This window comes from Micropterus salmoides, unplaced genomic scaffold, assembly GCF_014851395.1.
Source record: "Micropterus salmoides isolate LMB-PRFRI ecotype aquatic unplaced genomic scaffold, ASM1485139v1 Ms_hic_scaffold_6, whole genome shotgun sequence".
In the NCBI taxonomy this organism is placed as follows: Eukaryota; Metazoa; Chordata; class Actinopteri; order Centrarchiformes; family Centrarchidae; genus Micropterus; species Micropterus salmoides.
The window spans coordinates 815,035-839,627 of NW_024044348.1; the positions used below are offsets into that span (position 1 = coordinate 815,035).

General features: G+C 42.5%; 1 protein-coding gene across 2 annotated transcripts in view; it reads right to left on the reverse strand.

Moving 5' to 3' along the window:
* Nucleotides 1-11,892: 11,892 nt before the first annotated feature.
* large2 (LARGE xylosyl- and glucuronyltransferase 2) overlaps nt 11,893-24,593 on the reverse strand; it is a 97,199-nt gene continuing 84,498 nt past the window's right edge. For both annotated transcript variants that reach the window (XM_038700965.1, XM_038700966.1), the window contains 10 exons: nt 22,323-22,494; nt 21,724-21,828; nt 21,367-21,479; nt 18,791-18,916; nt 17,816-17,971; nt 17,167-17,330; nt 14,168-14,446; nt 13,920-14,066; nt 13,643-13,838; nt 11,893-13,547 (listed from right to left, as the gene is read on the reverse strand). In XM_038700965.1, coding sequence (XP_038556893.1) covers nt 13,350-13,547; nt 13,643-13,838; nt 13,920-14,066; nt 14,168-14,446; nt 17,167-17,330; nt 17,816-17,971; nt 18,791-18,916; nt 21,367-21,479; nt 21,724-21,828; nt 22,323-22,494 — 1,656 coding nt within the window. In that variant the 3' untranslated portion in view covers nt 11,893-13,349. The remainder of the gene's footprint in view (nt 13,548-13,642; nt 13,839-13,919; nt 14,067-14,167; nt 14,447-17,166; nt 17,331-17,815; nt 17,972-18,790; nt 18,917-21,366; nt 21,480-21,723; nt 21,829-22,322; nt 22,495-24,593) is intronic.

The following is a 24,593-nucleotide window of genomic DNA, read 5'->3' on the forward strand; positions in this document are numbered from 1 at the left end:
CTGTGTGTGCGCTCTTCTGTTCACAGACGGTTGACGAATGGAAGGAAAAGGCAACGTAGAGCGTGTCAGTATGCTGTGAAGCCACCGCCAGCCTCCAGGACAGCTTCAGGGCCGATAGTCCCTCACTTACATACACCACCTTTTTATTTAATCAGGTCTTCTCATTGAGATCAGAAGAGATCTGATTACAGCAGACAGAACAAACATATAGCTCAGAATTTCTTAAGGAAATGTAAGAACGCTAAATTCCCATGCTGAGCTCTTGTCAACTTTTGCAAAGAAGCAATAGAAAACATCCTGACTGTAGACATCACAAACTGGATGTGCACGGCCCAGGACCTGAGGGTCAAAGACCAAAGTACTGAAGGGGTTTTCACAGCTCAAGGCCTGCAGCAAGGTTTGATTCATTCGGTTATTTTTACTTTTGGTTACAGCGTAGCTTTTCTTAAAATATGGTTGAATCAGAACTTTCTCTGTCTGAATGAAAGTAAGACTGAGGTTGTGTTGGGTCGACCTGGGGATTTAAGTGCTTGTGTATACGTGAACGTATAGTCGTCCATTTACCAAGAATTTGAAAAACAGATTAGTTCTGTTGTAAAAGCCAGTTTCTTCCAGCTGAGACTGTTGGCCTGACAAGACCGACCTGCCACGCAAAGACTTTGAAAGAGTCATCCATGCATTCATAACGTCTCGACTACAACACTGTAATTCTTTGTATGTTGCAGTGGATCAGTCGTCTCTCCATCGGTGACAGTTAGTCCAGAATGCAGCAGCTGGACTTTTAAGTGGAACTAAAAAGCGTGAGCACGTTACCCTGTTTTAGCCTCGCTCCACTGGCTTCCTGTCCGCTTTAGGATTGATTTTAAATGTGGTATATAAATAAACATTACATTAATTAATTTAGCTGACGCTTTTATCCAAAGCAACTTACAATTGCTATTTATGTCAGAAGTCACACGCTACTAGAGGTTAAGTGTCTTACTAAGGGACACAGTGGTGGATGTGTCACAGCGGGGAATTGAACTCAGGTCTCTCACACCAAAGGCATGTGTCCACTGCTCCATTGCCACGCCTAGGCAAGACAGGAATGAATGAATGAGGAGTGAACAGATGCATGTTATTGCAGCTATATAGTTATTATTATGGCATAACTACCTGCAGCACCAACTTCAGTCGAGACTGGTTCAAATTTGCCAGATTGTTGTGTGAACATTACGCTGGAAAGGAGGGGAAGAGTGCAAGCAATCTGCACCTCGGTGTGAGGAGAAACCAAAGACATGAGCGGCAGTTTGCGTTCATAGCGGCCGTCTGTTTCAAAAGATGTTAACTGTGTCCTTTTTCAGTGCATTTCTCCGTGAATTTGTTTGTTTCCGGTTTACACGGGAAACGCCGAACTTCCTGTAAATAGTCTGACAGTCCGAACCATCCAAAAAATGCTTTCACACAAAAAATGATGCAAACCACGGTACACAGTTTGATCCGGACCGAGGCTACCTCTCTTCTTTGGACCAAATTTTGTCTGTGTGGTCCGGGGGAGGTTTCACACCTGGAATTTTGATTCGGATCAAACTGAAAAGTCAGAAATTCCGGACCAAATGAAGTAGGTGTGAAAGCCTCCCTGAAAGACAGTAAGAAACCCGTTCTCACTCCCAAGCCATCGCATATGGACGCATGGTCAGGAAGACCCCTGGGCGTCAGTTTGTAACGCACCCGGAGCCCCTTAGTGTCGTTTATAAACACTAACAGTAGGTGTTGTGTATATAAAGAACAGAAAAGTCACCAGACTTTCACCAAGGAGGCCGATGTTTGTTTCCCGTGTGAATCAAAGTCAACATTGTTTTGAGGAAAGTTTTTTTTAACCCAAACTATGTTTTCCTACATCTAACCAAGTAGTTTTGGTGCCTAAACCTAATCATATTGTGCCATTTTGCAACGTTAACCACTAGTTTTATTTTTAAACCGGACATTGCATGTTCATTGTTGTTAACTTGACTGCAACACTAAAGGGTACCCAGCCTGTTTAAAAACGACGCCGTGGGGTCTTGCCCAAGTGTTTATATGTGGCGAGTGAGTGTTGGAAAGAGATACAGAAGTATCTGCTGTCACACCACCAGACTGCAGAGCAGCTTCTTCCCTCAGGCTGTGAGAACTTTAAATTCCTCCTCAGCACTGCACCATGCAAAATAATTTTATTTGTATAACTTTTTATTTCATTATTTATGCAATCTTTTTTTTATATAAAACATTTGTTTTTGAGAGTAGCGTAAAGGGAACTACAACTGTTTTAAATGATAAATAAATCTACCTACAGCATCAGAGACAGTCACAGACATCTTTAAATAGATCTGAAAATGACAGTTTATATTATGTCGTCTGGTCTGATGGAGACAACGGTGGAGAGCATTGTCTCACATGTTGCTCCAAAATCTTCCACAGGTGTGAAACTGGGTTGAGATTTGGTGACTGTAAAGGCCGCAACATAAAAATGGTCCTAGAACATGGATAGTATAACCAAATGATGGGCCTTTCTAGTAGCCTACTCTGAAAATAATATGCTGTGACTCAGTGTCTTTCTTGAATCGTTGCACATACATATTTATGTACTCTGTGATGGTTTGGGTTTCGTACCACAGGTAGGCGTAAACCGGGGCGAAAGTAACAAGGCGCCAGCCCTTGATGGAGCTGCCAAATATCGCATGATTTCGTCATCGTTTCCCGCGGCCGTCTTTGGAAAACTGTTTTCGAGCACAGCAAGTAAATTTCTGAAGCGGGACAGTTTTTTCGAATTACAAGTTGTGTCTCTCGTTTCATGTGTCACAGTAATGATTAATCTGCAGTTTGCCCTGTCGGAGTTTCACAGTGTAAAAGTAAATCGTGTTTATATGTCAGGAGTTCGTTTCGGGACAAAAGTAAAACTTGTTGCTTCATTTCAAAATGTGAAATTTGTATAGGCCTGTTCTGTAAATCGCTTTTCAATTTTTATCTTAATTTTATTTTCATTTTTGTCCTATCTTTCTAAATTATGTTTCTTTTTTCACTGTTTCTGAAACTGCTGCAACATGCAAATATCCCCAGTGCAGATCAGTTTAATCATGTCAGGTTCATAAACAATGTCCATCTTTTCATTCCCCCCCTGTTTTTAGGTGCACACATTTGAATATTATACATTTATAATATATGCTTAATATAATATGAAATATTCTAAACAATTCAAGTTTGGGCTGTCAGGTCACTTTTGAAGCTGAAGATTTAAAAGAAAAATGTAATTTAAATTTCTTTTTAAAGATAAAGGACAAAAGATGTTTGCAGTTAAACATTAACAAGGTCACAGTCATGTTGATTTTATTAAATACAAGGGTGGTAACACAAAATCTAGCTTGTATTGTTGTTACTTTTGTCCCAGCTGACGGGGTCGACAGTAACAATGTGCCACTTATGTTTAAAGTGAAATAATACGGACGTCTAGATATTGATAGACCACACCTGTCAGTTAGTGACCACAGCAAAAAAATATCTCTTTCTGAAACATTTATCTTTCAAAATCAGGTTTTTCTGAAAAATGGTACTTTGGCCCCCGCTCTCCCAACTGGGTTGAGGTTTCTCTCCAGTCTCTCTTGATGCTTTCCCTTTCAGTCTCGACTCTCTGTCTATCCAGTTTTTCTGTTTTGGGGAAAGACTTTATGGTCTTTGGCGTCACCATATCATCGACACGTTTTATTTTAAACTTCCCCCCGTGTTAGGGCGGTTGTCTTGGTCTGCAGCATCCCTGAACGGGTCCTGTGCGTTAAAAACTGGCAGCTATGTTTTCCAACCATTGTCTTGCCATCATCCCATTGGAGTGGTGCTCGGAGTCTGGTCTAAACCAGCTCCTGTGGGGAATCTCTGGCTCTTCAGCTGCTCTCTGACTGTGTCTGTGGACGGTGGCTTGTTGGTTCTGTGACATTTCCTTAGTAAAGCAAATCATTTGACGGGATAATTCCACACAGCACTAAATTTACCAGGTGATTCAGCTATGGAAATAGGCTTGATTTGTTTATTTACTTAATGAACGGTTGAACATGGTGGTGGTTACCTAACTTCTCTCAGACTGAGGAGTGGTTTTAATGCTTTGTGAATTACACTCAGACCCGAGGGTACAAGCGGTGATGTGAAACCTATCGAAATCGATTTTTTTTTTTTTACTTTTCAGCTGGTAAAAATCATACCGCCGCCTAAACCGTAAAAGTTTAGCACACACGTCAGACGCAAACAATGACATGTCCAGGTGGCGCTATAATCAAGGTAAACACACTTTGGCCTGTAACTCCCACACAGTACATTGCACCTTGTAAACCCTGAAATCCACGCGTTCCTGTGTTGAGCTGCTTCTCGTGAGATAGGCCACACCCGTTTCTGCCTATAAATTTTTCATGAGGACCGCTAGGTAAGGAGTCCGATCTGCACTAAACTTTGAATGTAGAATCTATGGACCCTCATGAACCATAGTTTATTAGAAGAATTTTAATACTCAAAATTACAAATATACGCAAAAGTTATAAAGGAAACTCTTGTACTCATACAAGCGAAGTGAAGTAATATCTCCACACAGGATTGTCTGTAGTTTCCTGCGCCACACTGAGGCGCTCTGTGCACTATTTGTCCGACTTGCATAAACCTCCCGCATTAATATCTGCTTGCAGGTCTAGTTTTTAGGAGTTTCTCTGTTATTTAGAAGCTACTATGGCTTCAGGGTGTTTTACGAATACAGCTCCAAGGGTTCATGGGGGGGTGAATACCACAATACAACATATACCAAGCTCTCTCCATAAGAGACGCACTGGCGACCAATGCTAGTGTCCACGGGGTTTAACCTCCTCATCGGCGCGTCCGAAGATAATGGTAACCATAGAGCTTACCGCTGGAATAATTCCAGTTGAACAAAACAGGAGATTCATTTCAGGGCTCTACGCTGACATTTTTCCCAATGAAAAAATTTTGGAGCCCAGTTTAAAATTGTTCCAGTAACACAGAGTTTAACAAGCTGTTTATTATATACACTTTTATACTACATGTGTGCTCCTTGTGTTCAACTATGGTATGAAACCATTGGAGGACTAGAAATGAGGACTCGGCATTGGCCTTTTAAATATTGTTAAAGCTTTTTAAAATATAAAAACAGATGATCACTCATCACAAAAAACTCGACTGTGATTGGTGCTTGTGTAGTTTTTGAACCAGGGACGGATTCACGATCCACCAGCAGCACCCAAACAACCCACATCTAATGTAAACAAGACTACTGAGCAGTGTTACAGTAACTTTAGAAAAGCAGATGTAAAACAGAACAAGTGGAACGTGGTGTTCTCCGGAGGAGGAGCAAATACCGGCACAACGGCATCCAATCTGACTCCACTGCAGCTTTCCTCTTTCACACAACATGAAGGAGAAACTAGTTTAAATGAGTGTATTAATTATATAATTTTACCATATGTATTGTCATTTAATGTAAGAGTACCACTAGTATAATATTAATTCCAGTTGGACAAAACAGCAGTTTCATGTTTTCATTCATTAAATCCTTGACAAGAAAAATGGCCTACATTTGTCTCTTAATTTCTTAATGCTGCTGTCTCATCAATAATCAGAACCATTCATGCAGGAGGAGTTCAACATCTGAAAGCTTACTGTAGCACGTCAAGGCTGTGATTGGTCAGATGATGAAAAGTGAAACTAACGAGCACACCGATTTTATGAAAAGTTAAACGTTTCAGCAAAAGGCACCTGATGTAGCTTATAGCCAGCTATCCAGACCCACGTCCTCCTCATCTTCTCCCTGCGGTCTTCTGTCTCGCCGCTCCAGCTGCTCACATCTCTTTGTCTTTGTAACGAGCTGCTCAAGTGGCCCCCGAGCGACTCGCCCACCGGGATCTCTCGGTGCTCCTGCGGCTAGCTGGCTTTTTTCCTGCCAAAAGTTTATTGTTTCACGTCGACCATTTTATTTATTAAAATCCCCCCCCTCCCCATCCGGGCTGTTGGTTCCTGGAAAAAAAGACCTCTGGAGGAGCAGGTGCTCAAAGTATAAAAGAGCACATGGAGCAAGGATTTAAATAAGACTGTTCTCATACTATTGACACGCATATACAGATGCAAAAAGAAACGGGGAATAACCAATTCTAGCTTTAAAACACTGAGGGCTGACATAACTTACAGGGGACAGTAGCTGTTGACTACTGGAGGTGATCTGTGACTACCTGCTGTAATACTGCAGCCACTGCTCACAGAGCTGCACACCAAGAGCTGCAGGTGGAGGAAACAAGATACCAGATTCAAAAAAAGTGTGGGAAATAATCTGAGAAGGAAACATTAATGGGGAAAGGATGAGGGTGGGCGTGGCAGGGGTAAGAGTGAGACAGACAGAGGTGTGTGTGTCTGTGTTGCTTGCTCGTCTGTCTACAGTAAGCAATATTGTGTTTTGTCATTTTGTATATTGCATTGTGAATCTGAGATATATTTGGATTTTTATTGACTCTAATCATAAATCTAAATATACTAGCATTAATCTTTTGTAATATTCCTGACATCAAAGTAAAGAGTGAAGAAGAAGAAGAAACGGCCCTATTAGATTTCAGAAAAATGTATGAAATGTTGTGTGCAGCTCTGTGAGCGTCTCGCCAGCAGTCAGCCTTGGCAGCTGCTGCAGTGTTACAGCAGGTCAGTCACTGTGAGCCAGTCCCAAACACTCAACAATCTTTTTATGGTCACATAATTGTTTAATCAGCTAACACATATTCCATGTTTGTTTTTAAGCTTTCATTCCTTTTTTGTATTTCCAGTTATTGAGTTTTTATTGTAGTTGAGCTGTTGTAAACACTACTGTTGCTGTCAAAATGTAAATATATTCAATACTGTTCTGAATTTAATGATAATTTTAAATACGGAGGAATAGGCTTAGTATTTTACCAATGTTGTTATACTTATTTTAAGGCACAAGGCTTTTATTAAGTTACTGTAATAATCCAAGTTCAAGTGAAAAGATTTTAGTCAAAGTCGTGCAGGCAGAGCTGCGGAATCACTAACGGTGTCTGAAGGTGAGAACTCGTCACGGATGAGATCATCAGGTGAAAGGTCATAAAGTGGGTCATTTTTATTTACTGTGAAATTATTATTCATTCATTTTACTGATACTTTAATTGGACAGGCCTTCACAAAAGGGCCTTTAAAAAATTTTAAAATAAAATTATGGAAATTTTGTGTTTGAAAAAGGGCACTTTGGGCATCAAAGGGCAAACGGGCAGGTGCTCAAGCATCCACTGCACCCCCCTCTGCACGTGTCTGTTCTCCCCTACTCTGTCTCTACTGACTGGTGAGCGTAACGTAGTGCTAGAAAAAGTCCTGGTATGCCAAAGACTAAAATGTAGAGTAACACTGCAACTAACATATTAATATACTAACTAATATTTTCTTGATTAATCGATTTGTTGTTTGGTCTATAAAAAGTCAGATGATGGTGAAAATGTCAATTTAATCGTTTCAGCTCTACCGTCCCGCTTCGAGCACTGCAAATATTGCTGTTTTCTGCCTGTTGTCTGGTATTGCTGAGGAACTTCTTCTGTAGTTGCTTCTTTTCAGTCTTCATACACTCACTGGCCACTTTATTAGGTACACCTTGCACCTCAGACTGACAACCATGAAGTACAAAGTCACTTAAATCCCCTTTCTTCCCCATTCTGGTGCTCTGCTTGACCTTCAGCAAGTTTTCTTGACCATGTTTACATGCCTAAATGCATTGAGTTGCTGCCATGTGATTGGTTGATTAGCTATTTTTATAAGGAAGCAATTGGACAGTTGTACCTTGTCATGGCGTCTCATGTTGTTTTTCCTTTGATGCCTTGTAGAGGAGGGTTGTGACTCGTTTGTATAAAAAGCAATCGCAGAGATCCTTTACGTCTTCTTCCAAATACACAAGATTTATCACGTCAAAACATTAATTCTCCGTGGTCGACTTTTAACCGAACCTATAAACTTAAATGTTTCTAATACTATGTTCACAATGCGGTCACTAATCTGTTTCTGTCCTCACTCAAAAGTTTAAGAACTTTCCCAAGTTGTTACCCAGTCACTCATTACACCTGTGAATGACTTAGGTCTAATTTATACTTCTGTTACTGCCAACTAGCATTTGGGGGTATAATTGCAGAGTGGCGGAGACACCGACGAACACGTATAAAATGCATGGCTTTACTTTCCCAACTTTAGTTCAACAGCTACACTCACCTCCAAAAGTCTTGGAGCGGTGAGGCACATTCCTTTTGTTTTTGTTGTTCACTGAAGACATTTGGGTTTAAGATCAAAACATGAGACGAGTTCAGAATTTCAGCTTTTATTTCCTGCTATTCACGTCTAGATGTGTTAAACAACTCAGGACAAACCACCGTTTGTTTGAAGCCACCCATTTTTCAAGTGAGCAAAACTACTGGGACATGTGACTGACAGATGTTTCTTGTTGCCCAGGTGTTGATTGTCCAAACATTAACTAGCTCTGCATGACTAGTCTAAGTTTTCATCCTTGGTTCAAACTTATAAAGACCGCATTTCCTGTTAAAGAGGATAAAGCGACATGAAGACCAGAGAGCTTACTGGTGTACTGAGCAACTGACGTCCAACAGGCAGCTGATGACAGAAATATGGTGAGAGCTGTGAAGACAAGCCCCAAAACATCAGGAAGTGACATCACCAACGACCTCCACAGTGCAGGGTGAAGGTATCACAATCCACTGTTGGAAGAAGAGTCAGAGAGCAGAAACATAGAGGCCACACCACAAGATGCAAACGATCAGCAGGAAGAATCAGAAGGCCAGACTGAAATTTGCAAAGAAGTACAGAGATGAGCCGCAAAAGTTCTGGATCACAATCTGATGGACTGATGAGACCAAGATTAATCTCTAGCAAAGAGATGGAAAGGCCAAAGTGTGGAGAAAGAAAGGAACTGCTGATGATCCAAAGCGTACGAGCTCATCTGTGAAGCATGGTGGAGGTGATGTCACGGCAACGCCCTGAAACCAACAAGCACTAAAAGAAGCTGCAGTAAAAGCCTGGAATCAAAAATGAAGAACGCAACAGTTTGGTGATGTGGATGGGTCGCAGGCTTGAGGCAGTTATAGCAAGAGAGGGTTCTGCCACCAAATATTAAATGTTATTTACTTTTGCTCACCTAAGAATGCTGTTGTCTAATACAAAGGGTGGTTTGTCCTGAGTTGTTTAAAACATCTAGACGTGAATACCTGGAAATAAAAGCTGAAATTCTGAACTCTTGTCTCATGTTTTGATCTTAAACCCAAATGTCTTCAGCGAACAACAGAAACAGGAATTTGCCTTACTGTTCCAAGACTTTTGGAGGGAACTGTATTTTTGTTTTTAATGTTTCCAAATTGAAAATCCAAAGTCTAAGCTTCATGATCTCAAATTTCAATAGAATTAAAATCATCTTGTTTTTACTATGACTTAATATCAATAATATTGTGGCTCCAACAGAACCTAATAATAAAGTGGCAGGTATATAGATGCATTTTCTGTATTTGCAGTGCCTTTCCAAACGTAGGTGTTGGTGAATATTTTCTCTACTTGGTTTTGTTTCCTGACAAAGTGGAGAAAATAAATCAAATGTAATGTTTCTGAACCAAAGCCTTTTTTTTTTAAAGTGTATCCGATTATTTTTATTGTAATTTGCATTTGAACAGGACGAGAGCTTTCAGGGGACCTCTGTGTTCATCCAAAATAATTTAGTTTATACATTTTCATTGGACCAATTACACACATGGAAAGTTCACACAGGCTTAAACCACAGACCTCGGTAAATAGTAGAAACTCCTGGATACCCCAAAATATTATTTGCCCTGGAGTGAGAATTTAAAACACCTTCAAGGTTTCAGTAATCCCAAAGTAAGAAGAAAAGTCGGGACTGGTGTTTGCTGCAGGTGTAAAAAAACAGACAGTGATTTTAAAAAAAGGGCAAATTTATTTAAAGCACTTACATAGAAAAATATGATTGATCTGAGTCAACAATAATAAATAGAGTGCCTGACTATCCCCAGGCCCTGTCGGTACAACAGTACAATCAATATCCAGTTTCACAATACAGCAAAGGCACTAGCATTTACCACAATCAACAACAAGTCAATGGAGGTGGCGTGGATGGCGGTGGGTAAAGGGGGGTGGGGGGTTCGCAGGGCTTTTTGTGTCACAGTTCACACTCATCAAATAAACTCTGTTTGAGCCTGCGGTCGTCACGTACACCATCACTCACGATCCAACGCCTGGCGCTCAGTACCTTGCTCCTAGATCTGAATAAATTCTTTACTATTTCTTAACACAAACGATTTCACACCCCCAATCTTTCGCTATTTGAGTAATGGAGCAAAAAAAAAGGACGTCAAAAACATTCCGAGCATCCTCTGGGGAGCTTGAACATACACCGAAATACGGGTAAATCTGGCCAATAACAGTCCAAATAGTTTTGGTCAATCACATTTTAATCAAACGGTGAGTTTAGACAAAAGCTGAGCGAGTCACCAAAGCCCTTCTGAATAATTCTCTCTAAATACAGTGGCGATATCAGTTGAGCTATTCTCACGGCGGTTGGACAGACGGTCCAAACGAACACAGCCATCCTCCAAAATAATAATCAAATCATTTAAACAGTGAAATTAGCAAGGTTAAAGTCCAACTGAAAGACGTGTTTTGCTTTAGATTTGCTCCGTCAGTTACAGGCGGCCTCTTTTTCTTTTTTTAACGTGTGGTTTAAAGGCGGAGCCTCGTTGTCTTGTCTTGTCTCCATTGGTTCGCAACTTGCAATGGACTGAACTGCTAGCTTCCTAGCTAATGTCTCCTTATTTATCTGGACGCACGGTCTTTCTTACACTGTTAGCTTGGTGGATGTGCTCCAAGCAAACGTCCACCAGGGAAGATTCACTTGCTAGGCTCGTTCTGACAGACGAGTCCAGCTGACTATGCACCTGTACATATCCTACGATAACTAAGAATCTTCAGACATCACGCGACATTGCTAATTAGCTATGAGCGTGAAAGTTCATCCTTGACCTCTAGGAACAGAACTTCATCTCACAGTCTTCATCAAACACATGGTGTTGACTCTTCCTGTATCTTCTAGAGGGGACTGTTGTGTTAAGTTTTGGTCTACGGCATTTGGAAAAAACTGCTTCTCAGTGGTAAATTCCACATCCCAGCTGCCTTTTCTGAGTGTCAGAGAATGCATCTTTTAAACATTTTAAAAATAGTGTGAAAATATGGTTGAAGGACAATGTCTATGAAGGTTCTCAGTCATCCAGGTCATAGTTATCCAACGAAGGTTAAAATCAAGGGCAACTGTACTTGGTTGAAGATACTGGAAGACGTTTCGTCCCTCATCCAAAGGACTTCTTCAGTTCTGACTGACTGGCAGGGAAACTCAGCTATTTAACCTCAGTGGGGTCGTTGGCCCGGGTCATCGGTTCGTTAGTGTTCCTGGTTGCTGTGACGACAGTCATTAAGACTACCTGTGGCCAAGACTGAACGACCATCGTTGGTATCTTCACCTGAAGCCAATAGGTTACGTTTGTTGAGTTTCCTGGGAAGGTGAAGATACCAACGATGGTCGTTCAGTATCAGTATCGTCAACCAAGTCCAGTTGCCCTCGACTTTAACCTTCGTTGGATTGAAGGACAATCAGGTGTGGAGCTGGGAGACGCTGAATGCAGCCAGTATTTGTACTGTGTGCCTGGTTAATTTCTTGTACTGACAGTTGATGTTGTGTTTTTTTGGGAGGTTGGGTATATTTGAGTCTGTTTTTAGTTTGTTATATCTGGCTTGATTTGATTGGCTTTTATCTATACATGTAAGGTTTGGATAGAGTATTGATTTTTTTTTTTTTTTTATTGTAATATCTTGCGTACTATTGGCACCTTCCCAGGGACTGCAGGAATTAGCTTTTAGCTATATCTTATCTGGTACTGTACATATATTGTGCGTTGTCCCTGTTAAATAAACAAACTGCAGTATGGCTCTTTGTTTGCTCTCATGTGACATACTAGATTATTTTGTCAGGTTAATTAGCGATTTACTGTGGTATAAACAAATTCAAACATTTTCTGTTAGCAAAAAAGACCCTGCGACAGTCAGACCGAATATAATTACAATGATGAAGGTCGGTGCCTTAGATTCTAGGAACCAAGACGATCTGTGACCGAATGTAATTATTCTCGTAATGACAATACATTGGACAGCACTGCAAAAAAAGGTTTGAATTTTGTATTTCAGTTGGACTTTACAAACAAAAACAGGGTTGTAGGTTCAGTAGGTGGCACATATATCCAGTGAATCTGACACATTATAGATGTAATGGAAGAAATAAGTAAATTGAAAAGCTCCCGGCCTTCATAGAACTGCAGCAGTTTCACTTCAGAGCTAATAGCGTCATTAATAACGGCGCGCTGCACGGCCTCAGTGTTGGTCCCAATCAGGAACGATGTATAATCTGTTATCATTAATAGATTTTTGCTTCTTTCAGAGGGGTGAATGATGTGTAAAGAACACGTAGTGCAACTCTTTACATGCAAGCAAATACATGATCAAGACAAAAGCGAGAATGACGCAGCTGGATCATACACACACAAAGCACATCCCTGCAGCTCACAGAAAATCTGAAATAATTTGACCGGGACAAGATGGATTGTTTTTTGTTTTTTTTAAAGGAAATATAGAAAGGAAATATAAACTGATTCTCATGTAAAGTCTTAATCAAAACATTGTAAATGCCAGTGTTCATTAATCATTGGTTCGGATTTACACTGGAAAAGAAAGACAAATTAAAACATTAGATATCTCAGTAAATACCATGGAACGTGATAAGGCTTTAAATCTTTCTCCAGTTCGACTGGCCTCAGTTCAAATATAGTGTCCTCTTTTAAATCTTTCCCCCAAGATGACACATGTTCCCGTCATGTCCTCGTGAACAAACTTTGTCTTCTGGAAAAAGCCCTGATTGTCAGAACAAATTGTAAGAATATGGTTATTTCCCCGCCTTAAAGCTAGTCCCGTCAGTATCCACACTCGTCCATCGCCTCAGCCGAGTCAATCCTGCGTTTAGAAAATCTGCTGTCCGTTTTTTGTTGCCTCTGCTTCTCGTTCACCTTGAGGTGGAGTCGTCTGGAGAATTAATGCACAAGGTTCGAGAATGTTTCGAAAGGGCTGTAAAGCTTTACCATCATTCTTTGCGCACCGCGGCGCAGTCAGTAGATGTCCGAGCTCTCGGGGGGCCTCGTCGCTCAGGAGCTCGAAGGCTGGCGGACCTGCTGGCTCTCAGCAGTTCTGGGTTTTTAGATGTTCCTCTGCGCGGTGAGGTACTTCAGAGCGGCCGAGCCGTACTTCCTGGACAGGTCCTGGTGGAACTCGTCCTTCAGGGTGTTCAGACAGTTGCGGTAGCTGGAACTGGAGCGAAACTTGGAGATGTCGAAGCTGGGCGCGTGCGGCATGTGGATCATGAAAGCGTTGGGGAGGACCATCAGGTCGTACTCCTGAGAAAAGGAAAAATAAAACGCGTTGAGACAAGAGAACATTCCCTCCTTCACATCGAGTTCCCATCTTTTGCATTTGGACTGTGGACACAAACCTGTGCATCCAGCTCCATGATATGGGACACCTTGTTCCAGCCGAAGCCCACGAAGCGCTGGTCGTACTCTGGACAGTCCCGTCTCACCACAACGTACGGCTCAAAGTCCGGCTCCCATTCGACTTGATACGGGGTGGTGGCTGTTCGCCATTCGGCATAGTTGGTAGGAGCGTGACCTTTGGGCCACACGTGATACCTGGAGAGGCAGGAAGGGAAGGACAATCGTATCCAGAGCCGCCACATTATGTATCTACATGTTCCCTCCTCCCCCAGGTACCTGAAGGTGTAGAGGGTCCCCATGTCCAGCATGGAGAGCAGCTCTGCTTTGGATTTGGGGAAGGACAGACGGTACCGAAGCGTCTCAAAAGCTGGAACCACCAGAGCCTTCTTAGTGTGAGCCATGTCCAGCTGCACCACAGACCTCCTGCAAGGAGGAAACATGACCGGTGAGGAGAGAGGGGGAAGGAGGGAGGGAGGGAGGGAGGGAGGGAGGAGAGTAGTTTTTGTAGTAGCAGCTGGTCTTACCTGAGGTAATCGTAGAGACCGTACATGGGCAGGAAGTCCACGTCTGTCAGGAACACGTAGGGCGTGTTGGCATTCTTCAGGGCCACGTTCCTCACCAGGTTGACGGGGTAGAACTGGCCCTCCTTGTAGACGATGTGGTAGCCCACGTTCTTGCGGTTCTTGAGGACCTCTGAGGCCTGAGCGTAGCGTAGGAACTGCTGGGCCTCGGCGTCGGACATGTAGAGCGCCAGGCTGATGGGGCCCTCCCAGTGCTTACAGATGGCCTCCAGCATCTGCAGCCTGCGGGGGGCCACAAAGGGTTTCAGTTTGCTGTGATATCAAACTGGTGAAAGCAGCAATTGTGTTACAAGGTCCATTAAATTAGCTGTCCTGGAGTTTTCGATCATGTTGCATGATCTTCATCAGCAGCCCTAATTGTTGTGCTTTGTTAGTTTTTCGTTTTGTTTTAAGCCAAATCGAAGTAGTTCAAGTCCAGTGAAAAACCTTAAATGGTGCTAAAGTTAAAAACAACGTCACCAAAACAGACATTTTCAGATCTAAAATAAGAGTTTTGTTCATTATTGCTCGGTCTTCCTTCATTATTATATATAATATAGTAGAAATAAAGCTTCTGATGGTGGATTAACAGGCTGTTCCAAGGTGTTTACTGCAGAATGACTTGAAGTTATTAACTCATTAATTGATCCCTGAAAACCTCTGAAATTTACGTAATTTCTCAGTTTTGCAGAACTAAACTTTGGTTATTCTGCAGTAAAATAATGGACATAACTCCTTCATTTAACTGTTCATTTCAGATCTGAATGTCTGTTTTGGTGACGTAAACATTGTTTTTAACTGGAATTGAACTACTTGCAGTGAGTACGGAAAGTATTCAGACCCCTTTAAATTTTTCACTCTTTGTTTCATTGCAGCCATTTTCCAAAAATCAAAAAAGTTCATTTTATTTCTCAGTAATGTACACTCAGCACCCCATCTTGACAGAAAAAAACTGAATACTTATGACCATGTGATATTTCAGTTTTTCTTTTTTAATAAATTTGCAAAAATTTCTACATTTCTGTTTTTTTCTGTCAAGATGGGGTGCTGAGTGTACATTACTGAGAAATAAAATGAACTTTTTTGATTTTTGGAAAATGGCTGCAATGAAACAAAGAGTGAAAAATTTAAAGGGGTCTGAATACTTTCCGTACCCACTGTATACCTACAAACATGGGGCTGTTCTTAACGTGCTCAGAAAACTTCAGTATCTAGAGGGTCCCTCCTGTTCTGATGGACCACCATTGGACCTTACTTTGGAAAGAATTTGTACGGTAGTCAACGGTAAGAGAGCTGAGTTTTGATCCCGTTTAAACTGTGCTCTGAATTACACACATGATGGCCAATTTGAAATGTAGAAGTCAAGAAAGTTGCAGTTCGATGTAAAAATGTTGAGGTATCAGACTGAAAATACGTAATTACAAAGACGACTAACAAAATTTGCGTATGTGTCGTCATAACCGTTCCAATGACTGAGGCAGATGTCAAAGAACTTACATAAGAGGATGATGAAAGGACGAGAGTCGCTGGATTAAAACAGTACAGGTGAGATATTTCTGCCTGGAACATAACGGGCCTTGCCGAAACTAGACCCTCCCTCACAGCCAAATCGAGCTCCCTGACCCGCGTAGGGTGTAAATACAGCGGACAAAACAGTATCTGACGTTAGCGCGGCACTCCCTGCTATAATATGTGTATGAAATAAACAACAGTGGTGTTAAGATGCAGGATTGCTGTTGAGGAAAATAACAAAACTGAAAACATTGGTCATTCATTTTGTGTCAGATATTTCTTTAAGAACGTGACTTTAGATATTGATGAAAACTAAATATTATATTCTATGATAAGATTGATATTTATTGTCAGCAGCAACCAAGCAATGAATGTTAGCTAGCATTACCGCGTTAACAGGTTTGTGTGAGAGACGAGAGATGTAGTTCACTGGATGGTTTTCACACAAAACTAAAATGTAACTTTTCTGTTTTACAACAAACTGCAACGTTCTTGACAAACGTGTGTAATTCTGGTCTCAGTTCAAACAGGATCAAAGTAGAAGTGGTTTCTCGCCGTTGACTACCCAACATAATTTTTCCGAAATAAGGTCCCATGGACCGGAAGCGAGTGACTCAGGCTCTCTGTAGTTCTCTTACATCTGTTGATGAAGACCGTGTGAATTATAGAGCTAATACAGTTTATCCCCTTTTCCACCGCACGTACCAGCTCCACGCACCTCTTTTTGGTTTTCCACTGTGGAAAAGTTGGACCTGGACCAGGTACTTTTTTTTTGTATGTCCTCCATTGAGGTTTCAAGCAAGCTGAGGCGATACTAAAATGTGACAGACTGCTGATTGGTCACAGAGAATCGTCACCAGACAGGCCAGCAACAGGGAGTTTTAGATTTTACAGTTTTCTCAGCTCAAAACTTCTCAGAAGTGGATTTAGTGATGAAATTACATACGAAATCAGCTCTGTAGATTTCCAATTTCTACAGTTTTATGAGAAGTGATGGTGAAAGTTGAAAGTTTTCGGAGTTGAGGAGGCGGGGGAAGCCTGCGGCAACCCGTGGGAGGAGCTTGCGAGGCCGGCCAGCCGCCCACTCACAGAGCCCTCTGCTCCCGCCGTCACACAGACCGCTGCAGCAACAACGGCAGAGGAAAACACAGCTGGAAGGTTTTCATACCGCTTATCCTGCGTACAGGGTCGCGGGGGGCTGGAGCCAAGCTGGAGTACAGCCTGGACAGGTCGCCAGTCCATCCCAGTAATGTTGAAACGTTTTAACTTAATAAAGCGACGGCTGTTTGCGGGTCGCATTGAACATTACGTCGCGGCAGTTGTGTGTGGCGTCGCTATGATGACCAGCTACATTGAGGGTGCTATCTGCAATGGAAAACCGAGTCGAGCTGAGCTGGTACTGGTGATGGAAAAACGACACGTATATAAAAGGCATGCGTTGGTTGGTGTACCTGTCCATGGAGAGCTGGGCCACCAGTGTGACGTCAGTATTGTCCTCGGTGGGCGTGTACTCGTACTGCAGGAAGTACAGGTGCACTCTATGAACGGTGAGTCGCTCCCGACGGAAGTCGTAACACTGATCGTCCTCGTCCAGCTCCTCCAGGGCGGCCTGCAGCTGAAGGAGACACAACGCTGCTCAACGCTCTGACAAGTTCTTTTAAAGACCTAAAATCTTTAGTTGGTCATTTTCTGTTGCTTCCTGTTAGGACAGGACAAGTTTCTCCTCAGTTTTGGCTCCTTGTTTTTGTGTTTCTGCCAGAAAAACTAGACCATAAATGCACCACAGCCAATTATCCCAGTTAAATCAGTTTGGATTGTAATCAAGATTTAGCAAATCTAGACAGGGTTGTGTTGTCATGGCAGCCACACTTTAACTGTACCGTGAACAGATATCCTGCCAAATAATAATTATATTTTTGATTGTGTTTTTTATTCTGTTAAAAATGAATACTTGTCAGTAGATGGTTATCAGATAGTTGTTGCTCTCAAAACTCAATATTGGATCAGCCTCAAAATGCAGATCGTCCCGCTCTATTTCAATCACCCTAAAGAACCATGACTAGGTAGAGCGGGGTATGGGTCATTCTGTGAGTGTCTCACCTGGACGCTCTCTGGACTGGCCTGACTCGGGCAGCCGAACAGCTCTCGTCTCAGCAGGTTTCCGTCGTACTCCAGGAAGGTCAGGTAGAGGTTCCTGAAGAACTCCACGTGTTTGTTCTTCACGCGGAGCTTCTTCGGAGAGTTCCAGTGGATCACCTGAAACACAGCGGGAAGCTTACTCAGTACATTTACTCCACTTCAGAGGGAAATGTTGTGCCTTTAACTGATGGCTTTAAATCGTTTGCTGATTTCAAAAGCATCTTGAAATCCACTTTTGTTTCCGGAGGTTTGGCTCAGACACTTGTCCGGTGTTCGTGAGGCTTGGTGAGATTCTTTCTGCCGCAATGTCAACGTATTTTCCCACAATCCTGACCATCAATTAGCCCGTTCACGTGTGCGGAATTAGAGGCAGCTGGTCTAATTAAATAAACTACTTTGATTAAGTCGGTCCCCCATGTGTGTTTCCCTTATTTGCATGGTCTCGGAGCTGGGCCTTCACACCTGTGTTAGGTCTGAGTGATGATCTTACCTAATTGGCCTAAACTGCTAATTATAGACCTGGTGGTCACAGCCAAGGGCGTTTAAAAGTGGTGGGGACATTTAAGGGCTCAGATGAGTGTGACAGAACACTTGGCCCTCGAGACGTGACAATGCAGAATATTGTGGTCACACGCACAAAACCAGCAGATATTTTTATACTAAACTACATGTCCCCAGCGTAAATGACACCTATGGTCACAGCTGCTAAAGGAAATGCAGACTGCTTCCACACACTCACACATCGGACAAATGGGGCCAGCCAGGAAACTCTTGAGGAAGTAAATGAAGCTAAAAATCATATCAAATCATGTTGAATCAGTTTCAGTTTTAACGCCTTTGATTTGCGGCGCCTCGTCTGACAGTGAATCACATTTATTTTCTGTTTCAAACATCCTCAGACTTGGTTAGGTTTAGGAAAGTAGCGGTTACACGTACCTTGAGGTCGGACACCTCGGTGTAGCACTGCTCGGAGCGAGTGTGATCCGACAGCTGGACGTTCCAGAAGCAGGGCAGCTGGTGCACCAGGACCGGGTTCTGCTTTATGAAGGCGTTGAAGATGTCCTGCTCACGGTGGACAGACAACAAAAGCGTTAACAACTCTTCTGCAGCAGCTCTTCTGGTCCTACTGAGATCTGGATCCTACTGCAATTCTGTCACAGACAAACCGTCTACGGAATCAGATTTGTGCCAAAACTTCTTAAAAATCAAACAAAACCAAAAAAATTGAAAAAGTTAAACTAACTGAAGAAAAAAATATATTTCAAAAATAAAACAACTTACAAACAAAGAAGTTGTTGTTGGTTTTTACTTTTTGTTTACAGCTCCCTCTGCTGCTTTCTCAGTGATCAGAAGTTTGACTGGATTACTACAAGATTAATAAAGTATTGATCATATGTTGTCTGAGCTGTAACCTACTTGCTGTTGTGTTGTCTTAAGTTGGCCCACGACAGAAGAGATTTGTTTTTTTGCTTCAGTTAGTTTTATTTTCTCTGCTGTGTATTGGCACAAATCTGATTCTATAGACATTTCTCAGGAGGGAGGAAACAGGAAGGCGTTCCTGAAAGCGAGAGTCACCCTGGTGTTAAGGTCCCGGTTGAAAATGCAGCAGCTCGTCTCTTGAAGGCACCACAGAGCCATGTTATCTCGGCTTTGATTTTACCATCTGTTGGACTGTTTACAACGGCTCGCTGTGTTCTGGATCAATCACTGTAAGCTGAGCTGGGATGATGCAGCGCAGATCAAAGAACAATCATATTTCATACCGGACATTTGAGATGAGGCTAATGCATCCGACCTTTCTGAACTGTATTACAAAGTTTATGGAAGGATACTCCGTCTTAACTGGAGTTGAGGGTAATCCAACCTCAGTGCTTTTTTGGTACAAACCAAAATTAGTCTGTTGCATTGATTATCAGAAACAGTCTAATTTGAACTCTTGTTGACTTATTCTTTCAGAATGGTTCTCGATTTAAATCAGAAGTTTGGATTATATTTGGCGTTCTCAGCTGCTCAGTTGATGCCTGACCTTGGAAATCACGGTTTCACAAAACAATCTTAGTAAACATGCGTTACACCTGCTGATGGATCAACATGAGGTTAAAAAGCTCTGTTTACATTTTATTTTAAAAATACCATTGTTTTCTGCATTGGTGCAGTAAACAGCGTTTCCCCACACACAGGCAGCGGGACGCCCAGGTAGATTGAACAAATCTGTCCATGTCGGAGACCGATGTTCAAAACAGTTATTAGCAAGCGTGTAAGGAGCCTAAGGATCTATGTGGAAAACAGCTGTCGAAGTTGGCACGCTGTATGACTGGTAGTCAATAGGTGCGTTTGAGATAACTGGCTGACTTTTGCCGACTTGATAGAGGAATAAAAACAGCGCCGTCAAGTCAGACGCAATCTACCTCCGGTAGACTGCGTGAGCTTACTGTGAGCTTAGAACAATGATCAGGCCTTGCTCCCACGAGGTCTGGTGACGTTTAGCAGCGCAGGTGAATTCTGCATGCCTGCCGTGAAACGCTCTGTTATACTGAGAAAACAGGTGGATGCAAATTTCTGCAGGTAGCCTACAACATCTGTTTTGCCGAATTATCCGTTCACTTATTAAATAAGGTGCTGTTCACATTGTTTAAACGCAGTTAGCGCCACTTGATTTTGCTCACTCTCAAGAAATGGTACTTTAAGTGTAAGAATATATTAATGGTTTTTAACGTTCAAAAAAGAGACTGATTATTTTTCACTATTGATGAACCCCGCAATGAACAGTATTGCGTTTAAAAGCAGAAATTTTTTCAATTCTTGGCGGGCATGCAAAGTTCGGCATAACACCTGTGGAAGTCAAAGTACTTTTTGGTACTATAATAATAAAAGCAATTGCTTTTTCAGTCCACTAGAAAAAAAAAGTTTTCCTTTGGGGACACAATTTGAAGATGGAAAAAAAGATCGTAAGTATTTAAGCAATGTATTTAAAATCGCAGTACTATCGTATTGTAACATAAGAATCGTGATGGTATCGTATCGTGGGGCCTCTGGTGATTCCCGTTATTACTTTTTGAAGGAGTAAAAAGTAACTTATTACAATTCGTGACTGCTACCTGCTGAAGAACATTCAGATTTTAATAAGCTTGTATTTCTGATTTATACCATAATGTCTTTTGTGCTCTCAGCTGTCAGGACTCTTAATGATTGTTGTATCTTTGCGGTTGTAGCCCGCAGTGTAACAAACAAATTGTTCTAAACAGTTGATCGGTCCAACACAAACTGTGAGCTCAGACTGAGATGTCCTGAAAATGACCAGATTTCCTTGAAATCTGCTATGGATTCATGATCCAGACGAATCTGACCCCCTGGCCCTTCCTCTAGCGCCACCAGGCCTCAAAATTCTTTCAGACAGCTGCCTTTAAATTTCCTTTTTCCCCTTCTTGGAGCAGATAAGTTGACATGACAACCGGAACAGCAGACACAAACATATATGACAGTGTTCTCAGCGGGTTGGAGGTATCCCTGACCTGATCAGCCAGCGATGTACTGAGCATGCTCATTAGCTCCCTCTCTGCCGTCAGCCGCCACATCTGCTCCCAGCTGATTCGCCGCAGTCGCTCCAAGTAGAGAAGAATGACGCCTGTAGGAAATAATTCACAAGCATGACTTGAGCTTCGCCTGAGCCTCGTCTGCAGACAACGAATGAATCTGTATTTGTGGCTCCAGGTGAGATGATTCAGCTGTCAAACTACTTCAGACAGCCATCCTGAGACACTGCAGCCAAATGTGGCGTCAGCAAACTCCGGCGAGGTCACGTCAGGTTCTGTCTAAAAGCAACTCGCCAGGTTCAGTGAGGATGTGTCCAGAAAAGAAACGGCCGTTACCTGTGTTGAAGCCTCGTCCCAGCGCAGGCCAGGGTTTGTGGTTCTTCCACAAGTTGCCCAGGTACCAGTCGCTCTGGTTCTCCACCAGGCCTATCACCTGTTTATCTGCACACAAAACAATCCATCATCATTAATCAGCCTCAGTGTCACAAAACTATTCTGAAAGAGCAGAGTTCTGTATATATGAGTCATGTAAATACTCTCAGACAGCAGCACAAAGAAGTCCAGTCTAACAGATTTATTTTTGTTAGACAGCAGGTTCGAGGTAAAACAACAATTACTAAAAAGACTGCTTTCAGGGTCAGTTTTGTCTCCGATGTGTTGCCTATTTGCATGATATTGAGGTTATTTATTCATTTGTAGATATCACCCTTTGCAGGCGGGGGTCACTTTTATAACTTGACGACACGGGCACATAACAACCCCAAAATCTGATGGTGTTTGATCTGTAGGTGGCGCTACAGCAATGCGGTTAAAATGAGCCGTACCTTTTGTGGTTGTGAACGTAACACACGCGCAGAGTTGATCTTTCAAAAAGCTTAACACTGTATTCTCAGACAGGGATTCTTTAATACGGTGTAAAATTCAAAGTGTCTCACCGGTGAACTTCCTAAAAATGCCCCAGAGCTCAGCGATGTCGGTGGCGAAGGTGATGTCCGTGTCCAAGACGATGACCTTTGACAGGTCTGAGGGCAAAGCTTTGGTTAGCGTCAGCTTCATCAAGCCGTAAATACCTGAGTAATGCTTGTTGGGTATCCACGACACCTCGGACTGAAACGACAAGAGAAGAAAACGTGTTATGTTTCACCAGTGAATCTAGCAGGTTTCATTTCTATCTTTTCCTTTAAAACCGGTAAACCCTCAGCGCACTGACGGATGGATCCAGTGTTCATTATGTGTGAGCAGCGTTCCGTGTGTGGGTTAACACAAAGCTACATTCAGCATGTTTTGGCAAGGGCTCAATGCGGAATCTGCAAACAGTGTATTTTTAATTAATTCTCTTGATTCAGAGTAATTGGATCTGCATAAGTGCATCATCTGCAAATATAATCGGCTTAGAGTCTCGTCTGTTTTCCTCCAGTTTAACGTGACTTCATGAAAACTGGAGAGAGAGGCTGCAGGTCGAAGCATCTGACGGCACAAAGGACTCATTGTTCAGCACAAAGACTGTGAGGGAGGAGAATGTGATGATGTGAGGCGGGGGGGGGGGGGGGGGGGTGCAGGTTGGAGTCTTACACACACACACTTATTCATGCTGGTCACATTCCCATCAGTCTGAGAGCTCATTCATCAACACTGATGTTAAAATACATTACATGGTGTTTTTCTGACACTTGACTTTGGGAGGAAAAGTGCGTCCACAGCTCGTCCAGCTCAATTATGTATTGTTGCTGCTGTGTGAAAACCTTGTAAGCCCATTGTGGTGATTGCAAGCGGCAACCTCCGGGTCTGAAAAGTGAAGCCGGCGCTGAAGGGCCTTAAACCTGCGATCTCTCCAGCAGCCAGCAGGGGGCGACTCCACCGGCTGCAGAAAGAAGTGTGATTGTATAGAAGTCTATGAGACCATAAACTCATCAGGAAAGTGTTTACTGAGGGAATAAATCAGCTGAGAAGTAGAAACATTTTCTCAGTCGCTAGTTTCAAATCTTCTTCTTCAACACAGCATGATGTTCATTTAGTAAATTATGGTCCCATTTAGGGGACAATGGACCAGAATGCAGGGGAGGCTTTAGGGCGGGGCTACAAGCTGATTAACAAGTCGCTACCATGGCAACCTGTGACTAATGGTGCGCTCAGGGATTGGATCAATGTCATATCCGTAAAAAAAACAAAACAGGGAAACCCGACAAGGTTGGACAACAAGATGGCCGTGTTGTTGTAGCAAAGTCGACATAGCCAGTTTTAGATCGTAGCAAGACGGCTATCGGGAACAGTAAGACTGAAGGCTGAAGGATTTTTGGGGGGGAATTAATCAACTAATTGTAATTTTATAGAGATATTGCGATTAAAATATGTGATTTCTTTAATTTAAGTTTTTTTAAGTCCAATATTCACTGCCAGTCTATTTTCGACTGAAGCGGCGTAAAGCAGCACAGAGCAGATGAACCGGGCAGGAAGTCTGACACAGAACGGCAGAGAGAATCCGGTCAATTTTCAAAATAAAACACCCTTTGCAGATTCCCGATCATACATCAACAATAAAAACAGTTAAAACAGACAAAAAAAACAATTTAACTACGTAGCCTTCTTAATCACAGTGCAAGCACTCATTACCAAGTCAATAAAATCTAAAACATGTCATCAAAATGCTCTTATTCTGAAATGCTCCCTGTGGATATGCAGCCGGATAGGACAGAATACAACAACAAGTCAATGCGGAGACACTTCCTGCGGACACTGACGCCGCGCTGGGGACCTAACGAAGCCGTGGCGCAGCCGGAGTCGCTGGATTTAGACAGATAGAAAAAGGCCGCGACTGGTAACAACAGCTTGAAACGTCACTCCTGTTCCGGCATGCCGCTTGCGTTTGTTCCGGCATGCCGGCTTTTCACACAGACATCTTTCCGCCTCCGTTACTACCAACATTCCCGGCGGATCAGATCGGACCCCTCTTTCCAGCGCAGCGAGCTGCCGTATTAGCGTAATAATCCCGGAAAACTGGGCAGCGTGAAAGCGCCTTGAGACATTGACGAAGTCTTTAATGTCCATCGGCCATATAGTAGAGTTTTACAGGGTGTGTAGAGACTGTATTACACATACTAAAGTGTCTAATATTCTATCCAAGCACATGAACACAACATCAGAAATATCAGACATGGTTTTATTATGTGGTGCTTCTTACTTTAATGTGAGAGATTTGGCTGTCAGTC